General features: G+C 44.6%; 1 protein-coding gene across 1 annotated transcript in view; it reads left to right on the top strand.

The window, feature by feature from the left end:
* Window positions 1–13,501, top strand: part of LOC129830873 (potassium voltage-gated channel subfamily H member 8-like) — a 138,764-nt gene that overhangs the window by 76,931 nt on the left and 48,332 nt on the right. Inside the window, exons 7-10 of the mRNA XM_055893685.1 lie at window positions 1,659–1,863; window positions 3,433–3,645; window positions 4,543–4,742; window positions 5,895–6,144. Coding sequence (XP_055749660.1) covers window positions 1,659–1,863; window positions 3,433–3,645; window positions 4,543–4,742; window positions 5,895–6,144 — 868 coding nt within the window. The remainder of the gene's footprint in view (window positions 1–1,658; window positions 1,864–3,432; window positions 3,646–4,542; window positions 4,743–5,894; window positions 6,145–13,501) is intronic.

The following is a 13,501-nucleotide window of genomic DNA, read 5'->3' as shown; positions in this document are numbered from 1 at the left end:
GCCTCCAGAGTCACCACCTTCACGTTCGACCAGCTGGTGGACCTGTCCATCCGGCTGGATAACCTGTTGGCTACCCGCGGACATTCACGGGGGTACCGTCAAGGGGGGGGGGGGGGGGGGGGGGGGGGGTACTGGGTATGGTCCCTCTCCTTGTTCGGGCGACGTTTGGCGGTCGACGTCACCGGTCTTCTAGCCATCGCCAATCCACCTTTCATTTTCCATTTGTTTTGTCTTGTCTTCCCACACACCTGGTTTCAATTCCATGTTGTGTATTTAACCCTCTGTTCCCCACATGTCATTGTCCGGTATTGTTTATTGTAAGTGTCTGGGGTTTTTGTCCCATTGTATATATTGTTTTTGTTCACAGTGATTTTTATCATTAAACTGCGCCGTTGTAACACAGTCTTTGCTCTCCTGCGGCTGACTTCTCTACCACCAGTACGCACGCCTTACATGAGCAGAACTGAAAAAGTGTGTGCGAGCAAGGAGGCCTACAAACCTGACTCAGTTACACCAGCTCTGTCAGGAGGACTGGGCCAAAATTCACCCAAATTATTGTGGAAAGCTTGTGGAAGGCAACCCGAAACGTTTGACTCAAGTTAAACAATTTAAAAGCAATGCTACCAAATACTAATTGAGTGTATGTAAACTTCTGACCCACTGGGAATGTGATGAAAAATAAAAAAGCTGAAATATATCACTCTACTATTATTCTGACATTTCACATTCTTAAAATAAAGTGGTGATCCTAACTGACCTAAGACAGAGGATTTTTACTAGGATTAAATGTCAGGATTTGTTTAAAACTGAGTTTAAATGTATTTGGCTAAGATGTATGTAAACTTCCAACTTCAACTGTACTTGGCTTACACTTTACACAGGCATTTACAGAGGCAGAACAATTCTGATATTTCTTTCATTAATTGGTGTTGGGACCAATCAGATCAGCTCTTAAAAAGGTCTGATGTGAAAAGATCTGATGTGATTGGTCAAAAGACCAACTGGTGGAAAAAATATCAGAATTGGGCTGCCTGTGTTAAGGCAGCCATATATGCCTTTACACAAAGTACAAGAGGACATTGTCATATCCATAGAACAGGACTCCTTCAATAGATAACCATCTTAGGCTCCTAAACTGAGTTAGATAATGGTTTGATGATGCTGATAACTGGTGATGTCAGATGGTGGTGATGCCAAGTATTGGTGATGCCAGGTAGTGGTGATGCCAGGTAATGATGATGCCAGGTAGTGGTGATGCCAGGTAATGGTGATGCCAGATGATGGGGATGCCAGATGGTGGTGATGCCAGATGGTGGTGATGCCAGGTTTTTTGTGATGCCAGATGATGAGGATGCCAGTTATGGGTGATGCCAGATGGTGGTGATGCCAGGCCATGGTGATGCCAGGCGATGGTAATGCCAGGTGAATGCCAGATCCTCACTACGACCTCTCTGCCATTTCCATAATGCAGTCATGCAGGTCACATTGATCAAGAAGCAGCCGGTTCTTAAATGCATCTTTTAAGAACAAAAATGTGCCAGTCAGCTGAGGAAGAGGAGGATGATAATGATGATGAAGACTCTTGCCATTTGCTCCCCTCTGTACCTCATCTGCTATCACTGTAATAGAACCACACCTGTCATTCATTCCCCACCCAGGTATCAGTAGTCCACCTGTTGAAGACAGTGCGTCTGCTCCGGCTGCTGCGTCTGCTCCAGAAGATGGACCGGTACTCCCAGCACAGCACTGTGGTTCTCACCCTGCTCATGTCCATGTTCGCCCTGCTGGCCCACTGGATGGCCTGCATCTGGTACGTCATCGGCAAGAAGGAGATGGAGGCCAACGCCTACTCCTGGGACATCGGTGAGTGGTGGGAGTGGCTACTTCTGTCTGATCAGGGATTTGGGGCATCATATCAGCGAGCAGCTTGTTCTGACTTGGAGGGGGGAGGAGGGGGGTTCAGAGATGGGGAAAGTAGAGGTCAGGAAGAGAGGTGTGAGGGTGAGGGGTGAGCATCTGAGGGGTGAACATGTCAGAGAATGGATCAGGGGTATGGTGGGCATCGCATCGGTAAGTGGCTAGTTCTGTCTGGAGGGGTTGAGGGATGGGATCAGTCACCTGGCTAGAGACCATGGACATCAATGAATGAGCCAGACATCGGTGAGCAGCTAGTTCTGTCTTAGAGCTCAGGGGTGGGGCTGACATTTGGTGAGTGGGTGTTTTTGGTTGGTAGTGTCAGCTGGTTTTCGTAGCATATCATGTGGTTGTTTTTGGCTAGCCTATATTAGCTTTCCAGCAAGCATCTCTCTCTGCAGTTTTAATGGCTGTGTTGATTATTTTATTGATTTGGGTAATTTCTAGCGAGACCTTCGTCACATATGCTATAACATATTCATGCATGGGGAATTGAATGTGACTGGGGAAAAACCATGTCCTGTTTTAATTTGTTTCTGGGGTTATGATTGACAGAGTAGCATAGTCCCACAGTAATGACTAGTCATCGGCCCAAGCTTCCCCTGAACTACTCCAGATCCATCACATAATGAGGCGTCGAGGGCTGATCCCCAGTGAGTATCGATGAGCCAGGCGCTGTTCTCAATTACCTCTACCTGACGTCTCCAAACTGATTCTGGGTCAGTATTGATGGGGCCATGAGAAGCTGGTGCTTTTTCCCCAATTAACTCAGCCTCAGTGTCATAAAATGATCTGAGGTCAGTATATCAGGGCTACCGGATTAATGTGCTGTATCCCAATTACGGTATTCTAACGCTGATCCCACGTCAGTGTTAGGAGCTCTGTGAGAGAGGTATATCCAATTACCATTCTTCAGTGTCTGGTGGAGGTCTCAGGGGCCTGATGACTGTCTCAACACTCACATCACAGATAGAACCTGACCTAGGATCAGTTTTAGTTCTCAGGTACTTGCTATGGATTGGATTGCTATGGGATGGATTGCGACCAGAAACTGTCCTGGTTGTTTCTAACACCACATTATTTTCCAAATGATGATCATTCTGCGCAAAACCCCCAATTTAGACTGGCCTACCGGGCTTCAGATGGACCAGCCCATCTGGCAGTTTCCCAAAGTGCCCTATGGCCAGTCCGTTTCTACCTGCTATTACTCCAGTTTGTATGTTAGGCATCCAGGGCTCTGGATACAGTGGAGACAGCTCAGAGAAGCTATATTGTTGACTCCAATTATGGGCTCCAATTATGCTATATGTATTTACATAGCTAGTGCAAGGCTCTGGGGAAAAGAAGTAAACCACGTAGGGAATAGGGAGACGTTTAGGACAAAGCCTCACAAGAATGACTGGAGGAAGTTTCCACCACATTCCTTACACTTCTTCTACATCATGAGAAGGAGTGTACGAGAGAAGGGTAGAGAATTGGAACAAAGCCTATCTTTCCCTCCCTCCTCTCTGTCTCCAGGCTGGCTCCATGAGTTGGGGAAGCGTCTAGAGTCTCCCTACGACCCCCTGGGGGAAGTGAACGGGACGGGGCTGAGCGGACCTTCTCTGAGGAGTGTCTACATCGCTTCTCTCTACTTCACCCTGTCCAGTCTGACCAGCGTGGGCTTCGGCAACGTGTCGGCCAACACCGACGCTGAGAAGATCTTCTCTATCTGCACCATGCTCATCGGAGGTAGGGGAGACACACACACGTACACATACACACATCACAATTCATGCATGTAAAATAGTGTTCAGAAAGTGGTCTGTGACCGCCAGGCAGGTAGTTCTATTTAGTTGATGGTCATCATTTTTGTTATGTCTGGTTTCATCTAGTTGTACTGTGATAAAGACTAAAGTGGTTGATCAGTTGGTTTGGACCAGTTTTATCTGGTTCAAACCAGAGACGTGAACTGGTTTTGGGGCAGAGGGTTTAAATGAGGTCACAGTGGCAAGTGTTCTCCCTCTGGATGTTCATGAGTCTGGATGTGGTAAATGTCCCCGACTGCCTGGGGGCAATCACACGCACGCTCACACACACACACACACACACACACACACACACACACACACACACACACACACACACACACACACACACACACACACACACACACACACACACACACACACACACACACACACACACACACACACACACACACACACACACACACACACACACACAGGGAGGATAGAGACATAAGGGGTGTGTGTGTGTGTGGGTGTGTGTGTCCCACACGCCTCATCTCCCCTGTCTCCCCCCAGTGTTTATGAGATGAAAACAAAGAGCTAGCCAGCCCAGATAGAGTCTGGTATAGGTCAGACCTAGTGTGTACAGTATATAGGGGAAATTGAGTTATTAGCCTCGAGTAAATATTTTTCTTCTCTTCGCTCAATCTCATGCCCCACCTCTCAATCTCATGCCCATCCAACTCCCAATTGAACCCTCCAAACAACCCCCAACCCCAATTCTACTCCCACACTCTAACCCCAAACCAATATCATGCCCACCCCATCTTCCAATTTCATGCCCCTGCAAATCCTAATTGAACCCCCCAAAACCCTGCTTCCCTCCCTCCCCCTCTAGCGTTGATGCACGCCCTGGTGTTTGGTAACGTGACGGCCATTATCCAGCGGATGTACTCTCGCTGGTCCCAGTACCACACCCGCACCAAGGACCTGAAGGACTTCATCCGAGTCCACCACCTGCCCCAGGGCCTCAAACAGCGCATGCTGGAGTACTTCCAGACCACATGGTCTGTCAACAACGGCATCGACTCCAACGAGGTGATTCAACCAATCAAGGGCTTGATGATGGCTTTGACTGTAGACAATTAAGAGACTTGGCTGAAAATGTGGAGAGAGAGAGAAAGAGAGAGAGAGTGACTGAGACTCACTGAGACAGAGAGATAGATTCGTAGGTAGACCAAGAAAAAGATAGTGACAGAAGCTGAGTGAGAGACAGTGGCCAATCATGCCTCAGGAGATGTTTGCCTGTGAGACACATAACAGAAGAGAGCAAAGCATTAATATAGGATAGGGAGATGAATCACAGATGTATGAATTATAGATAGTTCTGTTGATTAAATTGGGCCTCTGTGGGCTGATGACTCATTGATCTTTTCTGCTCAGCACTTTTCTGTTATTTGCTTTAACAGAGACTGACAAACATTGTGTGTCAGGGATGATTAGATGTTGGAGAGATTGATTACTGTGATAGTAATGTAGCTGGTGCTTTGTGATGGGAACAATAGTGTGAGGCAGAGTTCTCAATATAGGGTCTGGGCCGGTATTCATGAAGCGTCTCAAAATCTAGGATCAGATCCCCTCTGTCCATTCAATACAATCTGTAAATATTCCTCCCCACTCTGGTGAAAAGTATTTTTCTCCACTTTGCCATACAGGAGTAATGGTTAAGAGCATTGGGCTAGTAACCGAAAGGTTGCTGGTTCAAGTCCCTGAGCCGACTAGGTGAAAAATCTATTGGTGCCCTTGAGCAAGGCACTTAACCCAAATTGCTCTGACTAAAATGACTAAAATATATGTAACTTATTTTTAAATTGTGATTTATCAGGGGCTGCTGCAGCAACTTCAGCACCCTACTTCCCAAGGCTATGCCCAACATAACTTACTGCAAAAACACTTGCAATATTTTCACCAAAGTGCCTTCATTCAAAGTGGCCTGATACATGCTGATGTTTGGTGACATCATCACTTTTTATTTATTTACCTGACCTTTTTAAACCTTTATTTAACCAGGAAGTCTCTTGAGGTGAATAATAAAAATTACAAAATCAAGAGAAAACTGACCAAGACAACAGTTTAGAGTCAACTGCCATGGCTGTCAATCTCTCCCTCTTTCCTCCTTCCCCTCTCCTCTTCCTTTCCCTCTACTTCTCCCTCTCCCCTCCCTCTTGCGCTCTGTCCACCTCCCCTCAGTTGTTGAAGGACTTCCCAGATGAGCTGCGCTCTGACATCACCATGCACCTGAACAAGGAGATATTGGAGCTGTCGCTGTTTGCCTCGGCCAGCAGGGGGTGCCTGCGCTCCCTGTCCCTGCACATCAAGACAACGTTCTGTGCCCCTGGGGAGTATCTGCTGCGCCAGGGGGACGCCCTGCAGGCCATCTTCTTTGTCTGCTCTGGGTCCATGGAGGTGCTGAAGGACGGCATGGTGCTGGCTATACTGGGTGAGACATGGAGGGAGGGAGGGAGGGAGGGAGGGAGGGAGGGAGGGAGGGAGGGAGGGAGGGACAGGCGGGTGGGCAGGCAGAACGGTAGGCAGACACGCAGGCAGGCAGGCCGGGGACAGATACAGGCAGGCAGACAGATGCAGGCAGGCAGACAGATGCAGGCAGGCAGACAGATGCAGGCAGGCAGACAGATGCAGGCAGGCAGACAGACAGAGACAGACAGGCAGACAGATGCAGGCAGGCAGACAGATGCAGGCAGGCAGACATACAGAGACAGGCAGGCAGACAGGCAAGCAGGCAGGCAGGCAGGCACAGACAGACAGACAGACAGACAGACAGACAGACAGACAGAGAATCCGAGTCCATTGTTGGAACACTTTGTGATGCTACTTGTCTGATTCCATCCCAACAGGCCACCTGTGGATCATAGTTTCCATTGTCGGGCGGAATCTACAGTCCTCTGTCGCCTGTCACTCCCATGAGTTATCCATCCATTCCATTCACCATGAATACCCCTGTTCTTTATGACAGCTACTGTATCTGACCTCCAGCTGTATGACGGCGTCTGACAGAAAGACCATCTACACTTCTCTATATTTTTCTTCTCTTCAAGTTAAACTTCTACTTGGTCACAATCCCGGATCCGGGAGCACCCCCATCAGTAAAAAAGCTGACTAGCATAGCCTAGCATAGCGTCACAAGTAAATACTAGCATCTAAATATCATTAAATCACAAGTCCAAGACACCAGATGAAAGATACACATCTTGTGAATCCAGCCATCATTTCTGATTTTAATTTTTTTTTTCATAGGGAAGACACAATATGTTTATCTATTAGCTAACCACGATAGCAAAGACACAACTTTTTTTTCCCACCATTTTTTTCCTTCATAGGTAGCTATCACAATTTCGACCAAATAAAGATATAAATAGCCACTAACCAAGAAACAACTTAATCAGATGACAGTCTGATAACATATTTATTGTATAGCATATGTTTTGTTAGAAAAATTTGGATATTTCAGGTATAAATCATAGTTTACCATTGCAGCCACCATCACAACTCTCACCAAAGCAACTAGAATAACTACAGAGACCATCGTGTATTACCTAAATACTCATCATAAAACATTTCTGAAAAATACACAGCGTACAGCAAATGAAAGACAAAGATCTTGTGAATCCAGACAATATTTCAGATTTTTTAAGTGTTTTACAGCGAAAACACAATATAGCATTATATTAGCTTACTACAATAGCCAACCACACAACAGAATTGATTCAGGCCAACAATAGCGATAACGAATAAACCAGCAAAATATATTAATTTTTTCACTAACCTCAAACTTCTTCCGATGACAGTCCTATAACATCATATTACACAATACATATAGAGTTCGTTCGAAAATGTGCATATTTAGCGGCACAAATCGTGGTTATACAATGAGAAAAGTAGCCAAGCTGCCTACAATATGTCGGGAGAAATCTTGGGAGAGGCACCTACTCTAATCAGTAACTAATCCTAAACTTGACTAAAAAATACAGGTTGGACAGCAAATGAAAGATACATTAGTTCTTAATGCAATCGCTGTGTTAGAGTTTTAAAATTAACATTACTACAACATACAGCGTGCGTTAAAGCGAGACCGCACCGAGATTAATGGCGGAATATGAGTTTAACATTTTTCAACAGAACAACGAATTAACATCATATATAGTTCTTACTATTTGATGAGCTTCCATCAGAATCTTGGGCAAGGTGTCCTTTGTCCAAAAGAATCGTTGCTCGGTTGTAGATTGTCGTCTTCAACGTTCGAATTAGCAGTAAACATTAGCCATGTGGGCGAGACGTGCCCAAGTCCCTAGAAGGCAGCACAAATAAATATCCGAAAATCGCAATATACTGATATAAACTGATATAACTCGGTTTAATATAACAACATTATTATGTTTTTAACACCTATATCGAATAAAAACAGAGCCGGATATCTAAGGGCTATAACGGGAGCTTTCTAGAACGACAGCCAGAGCTCCTTTCTGCGTCCTGGCGAAGAGAACAAAGGACGGACCCCACGTTCCCAGCCCATTTATAAGCTCTCAGATCTGCCTAGCAACACCATTTCAATTCTCACTATTCGCTGACATCCAGGGGAAGGCGTATGCAGTGCATCTCAACCAATAGAAGACAGGCAGATTTATAAACGGATCTCAGAACAGCCAGCAGATTTCAGCATTCTCACATCCTCATAGGAAAATTGCTCTAACTCCAGTTCTGTTTTACTCACAGATATAATTCAAACGGTTTTAGAAACTACAGAGTGTTTTATATCCAATAGTAATCATAATATGCATATTGTACGAGCAAGAATTGAGTACGAGGCAGTTTAATTTGGGAACGAAAATATTACAAAGTGCCAACAGCACCCCCTATTGAGAAAAGGTTTTAAGGAGCTTTATTGGCATGGGAACATATGTTTGCATTGCCAAAGCAAGTGAAATAGATAATAAACAAAAGTGAAATGATCAATAAAAATGAACAGTAAACATTACACTCACAAAAGTTCCAAAATAATAAAGACATTTCAAATGTCATTATGTCTATATACAGTGTTGTAATGATGTGCAAGTAGTTAAAGTGCAAAAAGGAAAATAAATAAACATCAATATGGGTTATATTTACAATGGTGTTTGTTCTTCACTGGTTGCCCTTTTCTTGTGGCAACAGGTGATAAATCTTTCTGCTGTGATGGCACACTGTGATATTTCACCCAATGGATATGGGAGTTGATCATTTGATTTGTTTTGAAATTTGTGGGTCTGTGAAATCTGAGGGGAATATGTGTCTCTAATATGGTCATCCATTTGCAGGAGGTTAGGAAGTGCAGCTCAGTTTCCACCTCATTTCGTGTGCAGTGTGCGCATAGCCTTTCTTCTCTTGAGAGCCAGGTCTGCCTTCGGCGGCCTTTCTCAATAACAAGGATATGCTCACTGAGTCCGTATTAATTCTTTCCAATGTGTCAAGTAATTATCCTTTTGTTTTCTCATGATTTGGTTGGGTCTAATTGTGTTGCTGTCCTGGGGCTCTGTGGGGTCTGTTTGTGTTTGTGAACAGAGCCCCAGGACCAGCTTGCTTAGGGGACTCTTCTCCAGGTTAATTTCTCTGTAGGTGATGGCTTTGTTATGGAAGGTTTGGGAATTGCTTCGTTTTAGGTGGTTGTAGAATTTATTTGGCTCTTTTCTGGATTTTGATAATTAGCGGGTATTGGCCTAATTCTGCTCTCTATGCATTATTTGGTGTTTTATGTTGTACACAGAGGATAGTTTTGCAGAATTCTGCTTGCAGAGTCTCAACAGAGTCTCAGTTTGTCCCATTTTGTGAATTCTTGGTTGGTGAGCGGACCCCAGACCTCACAACCATAAAGGGCAATGGGTTCTACAACCGATTCAAGTATTTTTAGCCAGATCCTAATTGGTATGTCGAATTTTATGTTCCTTTTGATGGCATAGAAGGCCCTTCTTGGATTGTCTCTCAGATTGTTCACAGCTATGTGGAAGTTACCTGTGGCGCTGATGTTTAGGCCGAGCTATGTAAAGTTTGTGATCTAGGGCAACGGTGTCTAAATGGAATTTGTATTCGTGATCCTGGCAACTTGACCTTTTTTGGAACACCACTATTTTTGTCTTACTGAGATGTACTGTCAGGGCCCAAGTCTGACAGAATCTGTGAAGAAGATCTAGGTGCTGCTGTAGGCCCTCCTTGGTTGGGGACAGAAGCACCAGATCATCAGCAAACAGTAGACATTTGACTTCAGATAGTAGGGTGAGGCTGGGAGCTGCAGACTATTCTAGTGCCCTCACCAATTCGTTGATATATGTTGAAGAGGGTGGAGCTAAAGCTGCATCCCTGTCTCACCCCGTTGCCCTGTGGAAAGAAATGTGTGTTTTTGGCCAATTTTAACCACACGCTTGTTTGTGTACATGGATTTTATAATGTTGTATTTCCCCAAACATGTAACGATGTACGCTGAGAGTCGGGAAGCAAGTTCAGGGAGTGAATACATTTAATTAATAAATGAACAAAACAAGAAACAAACAGCGCACCGACATGAAACAGCAACAATGACGACTGGGGAAGAAACCAAAGGGAGTGACATATAAAGGGAAGGTAATCAAGGAGGTGATGGAGTCCAGGTGAGTGTCATTATGCGCATAACGCTGGTGACAGGTGTGCGCCCTAACGCACAGCCTGGTGACCTAGAGGCCGGAGAGGGAGCACACGTGACACAACACCACTTTCCATCAATTTGTATAGCAGGCCCTCGTGCCAAACTGAGTCGAAGGTTTTTTTGAAATCAACTAAGCATGAGAAGACTTTGCCTTTGTTTTGGTTTGTTTGTTTGTCAATTAGGGTGTGCAGGGTGAATACGTGGTCTGTTTTTGTAATTTGGTAAAAAGCCAATTTGGCATTTCCTCAGACATTGTTTTCTTTAAGGAAATGTACAAGTCTCCTGTTAATGATAATGCAGAAGATTTTCCCAAGGTTAATGTTGATGCATATTTTTTTATTTAACTATGCAAGTCAGTTAAGAACAAATTCTTATTTACAATGACGGCCTACCGGGGAACAGTGGGTTAAATGCCTTGTTCAGGGGCAGAACGACAGATTTTTACCTTGTCGGCTCAGGGGCTCGACCCAGCAACCTTTTGGTTTCAGGCCCAATGCTCTAACCACTAGGCTACCTGTCGCATATCCACATATAGTTATTGGGGTCAAATTTGTCTCCACTTTTGTGAATTGGTGTGATCAGTTCTTGGTTCCAAATATTGAGGTGCCAGAGCTGAGGATGATGTTGAAGAGTTTAAGTATAGCCAATTGGAATTTGTGGTCTGTATATTTGATCATTTAATTTAGGATACCATCAACCCCACAGGCCTTTTTGGGTTGGAGGGTTTTTATTTGTCCTGTAGTTCATTCAATGTAATTGGAGAATTCAGTTTCTTCTGGTAGTCTCTAATATTATGATTCTAAGATTTGTATTTGATCATGTATATGTTTTTGCTGTTTGTTCTTTGTTTTAGACCCAAAAAGATTGGAGAAGTGGTTTATCCATTTGGATAGATAACTCTTCGTGTTGTTGTTTGTTTTGAGTTTTCCAATTTTCCCAGAATTGGTTAGATTCTATGGACTCTTCAAATACATTGAGCTGATTTCTGACTTGCTGTTCCTTCTTTTTCCGTAGTGTATTTCTGTATTGTTTTAGTGATTCACTATAGTGAAGGTGTAGGCTCAGGTTTTCTGGGTCTCTATGTTTTTGGTTGGATAGGTTTCTCAATTTCTATATTTTAACATTCTTCATCAAATCATTTGTCATTGTTATTAATTTACTTACATTGTCTGCTTGAAATTTTTAGATTTGATTAGGAGGTCAAAAATATTGTTTAGGTTTTCTACTGCCAAGTTTACACCTTCACTATTACAGTAAAACCTTTTGTCCAGTAAATTGTCTAGATGGGATTGAATTTGTTGTTGCCTAATTGTTTTTGGTAGACTTCCACACTATTTTACTTCCATCTATAGCATTTCTTAATATTATTCAGTTCCTTTGGCTTTGATGCCTCATGATTGAATATAGCTCTGTTCAAGTAGTGTGATTTTGCTGTGATCAGATAGGGGTGCCTGTGGACTGTTTGTGAACACTTTAGGAGACTCTGGGTTGAGGTCAGTGATAAAGTAGTCTACAGTACTACTGCCAAGAGATGAGCTATAGGTGTACCTACCATAGGAGTCCCCTCGAAACCTACCACTGACTATGTACATACCCAGCATCCGACAGAGCTGCAGGAGTTGTGACCCATTTTTTTTGGTTATGTTGTTGTAGTTGTGTCTAGGGGGGCATATGGGGGAGGGAATGCTGTCACCTCCAGGTAGGCGTTTGTCCCGCTGTCTGCTGAGGGTGTCGGGTTCTTGTTCAGTTCTGGATTTTAGGTCACCACAGACCAGTACATGTCCCTGAGCCTGGAAATTGTTGATCTCCCCCTCTAGGATGGAGAAGCTGCAATTGTAAAAGTATGGGGATTCTATTGGGGGGATATAGGTAGCACACAGGAGGACATTTTTCTATAGAAATCATTTCCTCATTAATGTCTAGTCAGATGTAAAATGTTCCTGTTTTGACTAATTTAATAGAGTGTGTTGGTCTATACCAAAGGTCTGGTCTATACTAAATTAGCATACCCCCTGAGTCAGTTCCCTGTTTCACAACTGGTAGTTTGGTGGATGGGACTACCAGCTCTCTGTAACCTTGAGGGTAACCAGTGGGTCCATCTCCTTTTTACCATGTTTCTTGTAGGATGACAATATCTGTATTTCCAATTTCTTTGATGAAGTCTGGGTTCCTGCTCTTTAAGTCAAAAGGTAGATGACCTCAGACCTTGTATATTCCAAGATGAGATAGTAAAATCTTTGTGTTCTATCATGTCTAGTGTTGTTTTTGTGTGGTTTAGGCCCGGACCATTACAGTAGGAGTGAGCAGAGCATGTTGAGCATCTGATACATACCTCTTACGTCACAGGATGCGGCTTAGGCAGGTGTAATAGTGGGGGTTGGGCCTGTTGCTCTGCTCACAGCCTGGGCATATGTCCTGCTGTCATATTGAGGTCCTTGCCGCAGGGGCAGGGGGCACGAGCTGGGCAGAAGGGGCATCGGTCTGATATGGGGGGGGCTACGGTTCAGGGTGACGTCCTTCAGGGTCCTGGCAAAAGTTGGGATTGCTGCCTTGTAGAGGTGGACCTGGTCATAAAGGCTGTTCAAGTCCAGGTTGGAGTAGTGGGCCAGGTAGACATTAGGTTTAAAGGCACAGTTTTGTGAAATGCTTGAATTCACCCGCTGTATGGAGATAACCACTTGTGCGTTGGAGAAAGTGGAAGAAGCTTTTTCAATCACTCGAGTGCTGTTGCCACCCTTTCCTGCTTGGCCATCGGGTCATTTGTGCATGTGTGAATTATGATGTTGCTGGGAGACCCTAGTCTGTCCTCTGGCAACAGCTCCAGGGCACGCCTAGTGTTTGGGCACCAGAGTTTAGCCACTTTGTGTTTGGTAATAAGTGTATGTATGAATGTATTTGTCATTTGAGTCAATGAGGAGCACAATCTCTGGTTTTTGTGCGTCCTCAGTGGATGTGGGTGTGTGTGTGTGTGTGTGTGTGTGGGGGGGGGGGGGGGGGGGGGGGGGGGGGGGGGGTTGTCAGGAGGGCTATCGGGGGAGTTGACAGGAGGGCTAATAGGAGGAGGTGGGGTTTGTGGGGTTGGTGGGTCCTGTCCTAGCTCTCTCAGTTCCACCATGTCTCTCTCCAG

Source organism: Salvelinus fontinalis, chromosome 32 (assembly GCF_029448725.1).
Source record: "Salvelinus fontinalis isolate EN_2023a chromosome 32, ASM2944872v1, whole genome shotgun sequence".
NCBI classification, from domain to species: domain Eukaryota; kingdom Metazoa; phylum Chordata; class Actinopteri; order Salmoniformes; family Salmonidae; genus Salvelinus; species Salvelinus fontinalis.
This window is presented reverse-complemented; position numbering and strand designations above follow the sequence as displayed.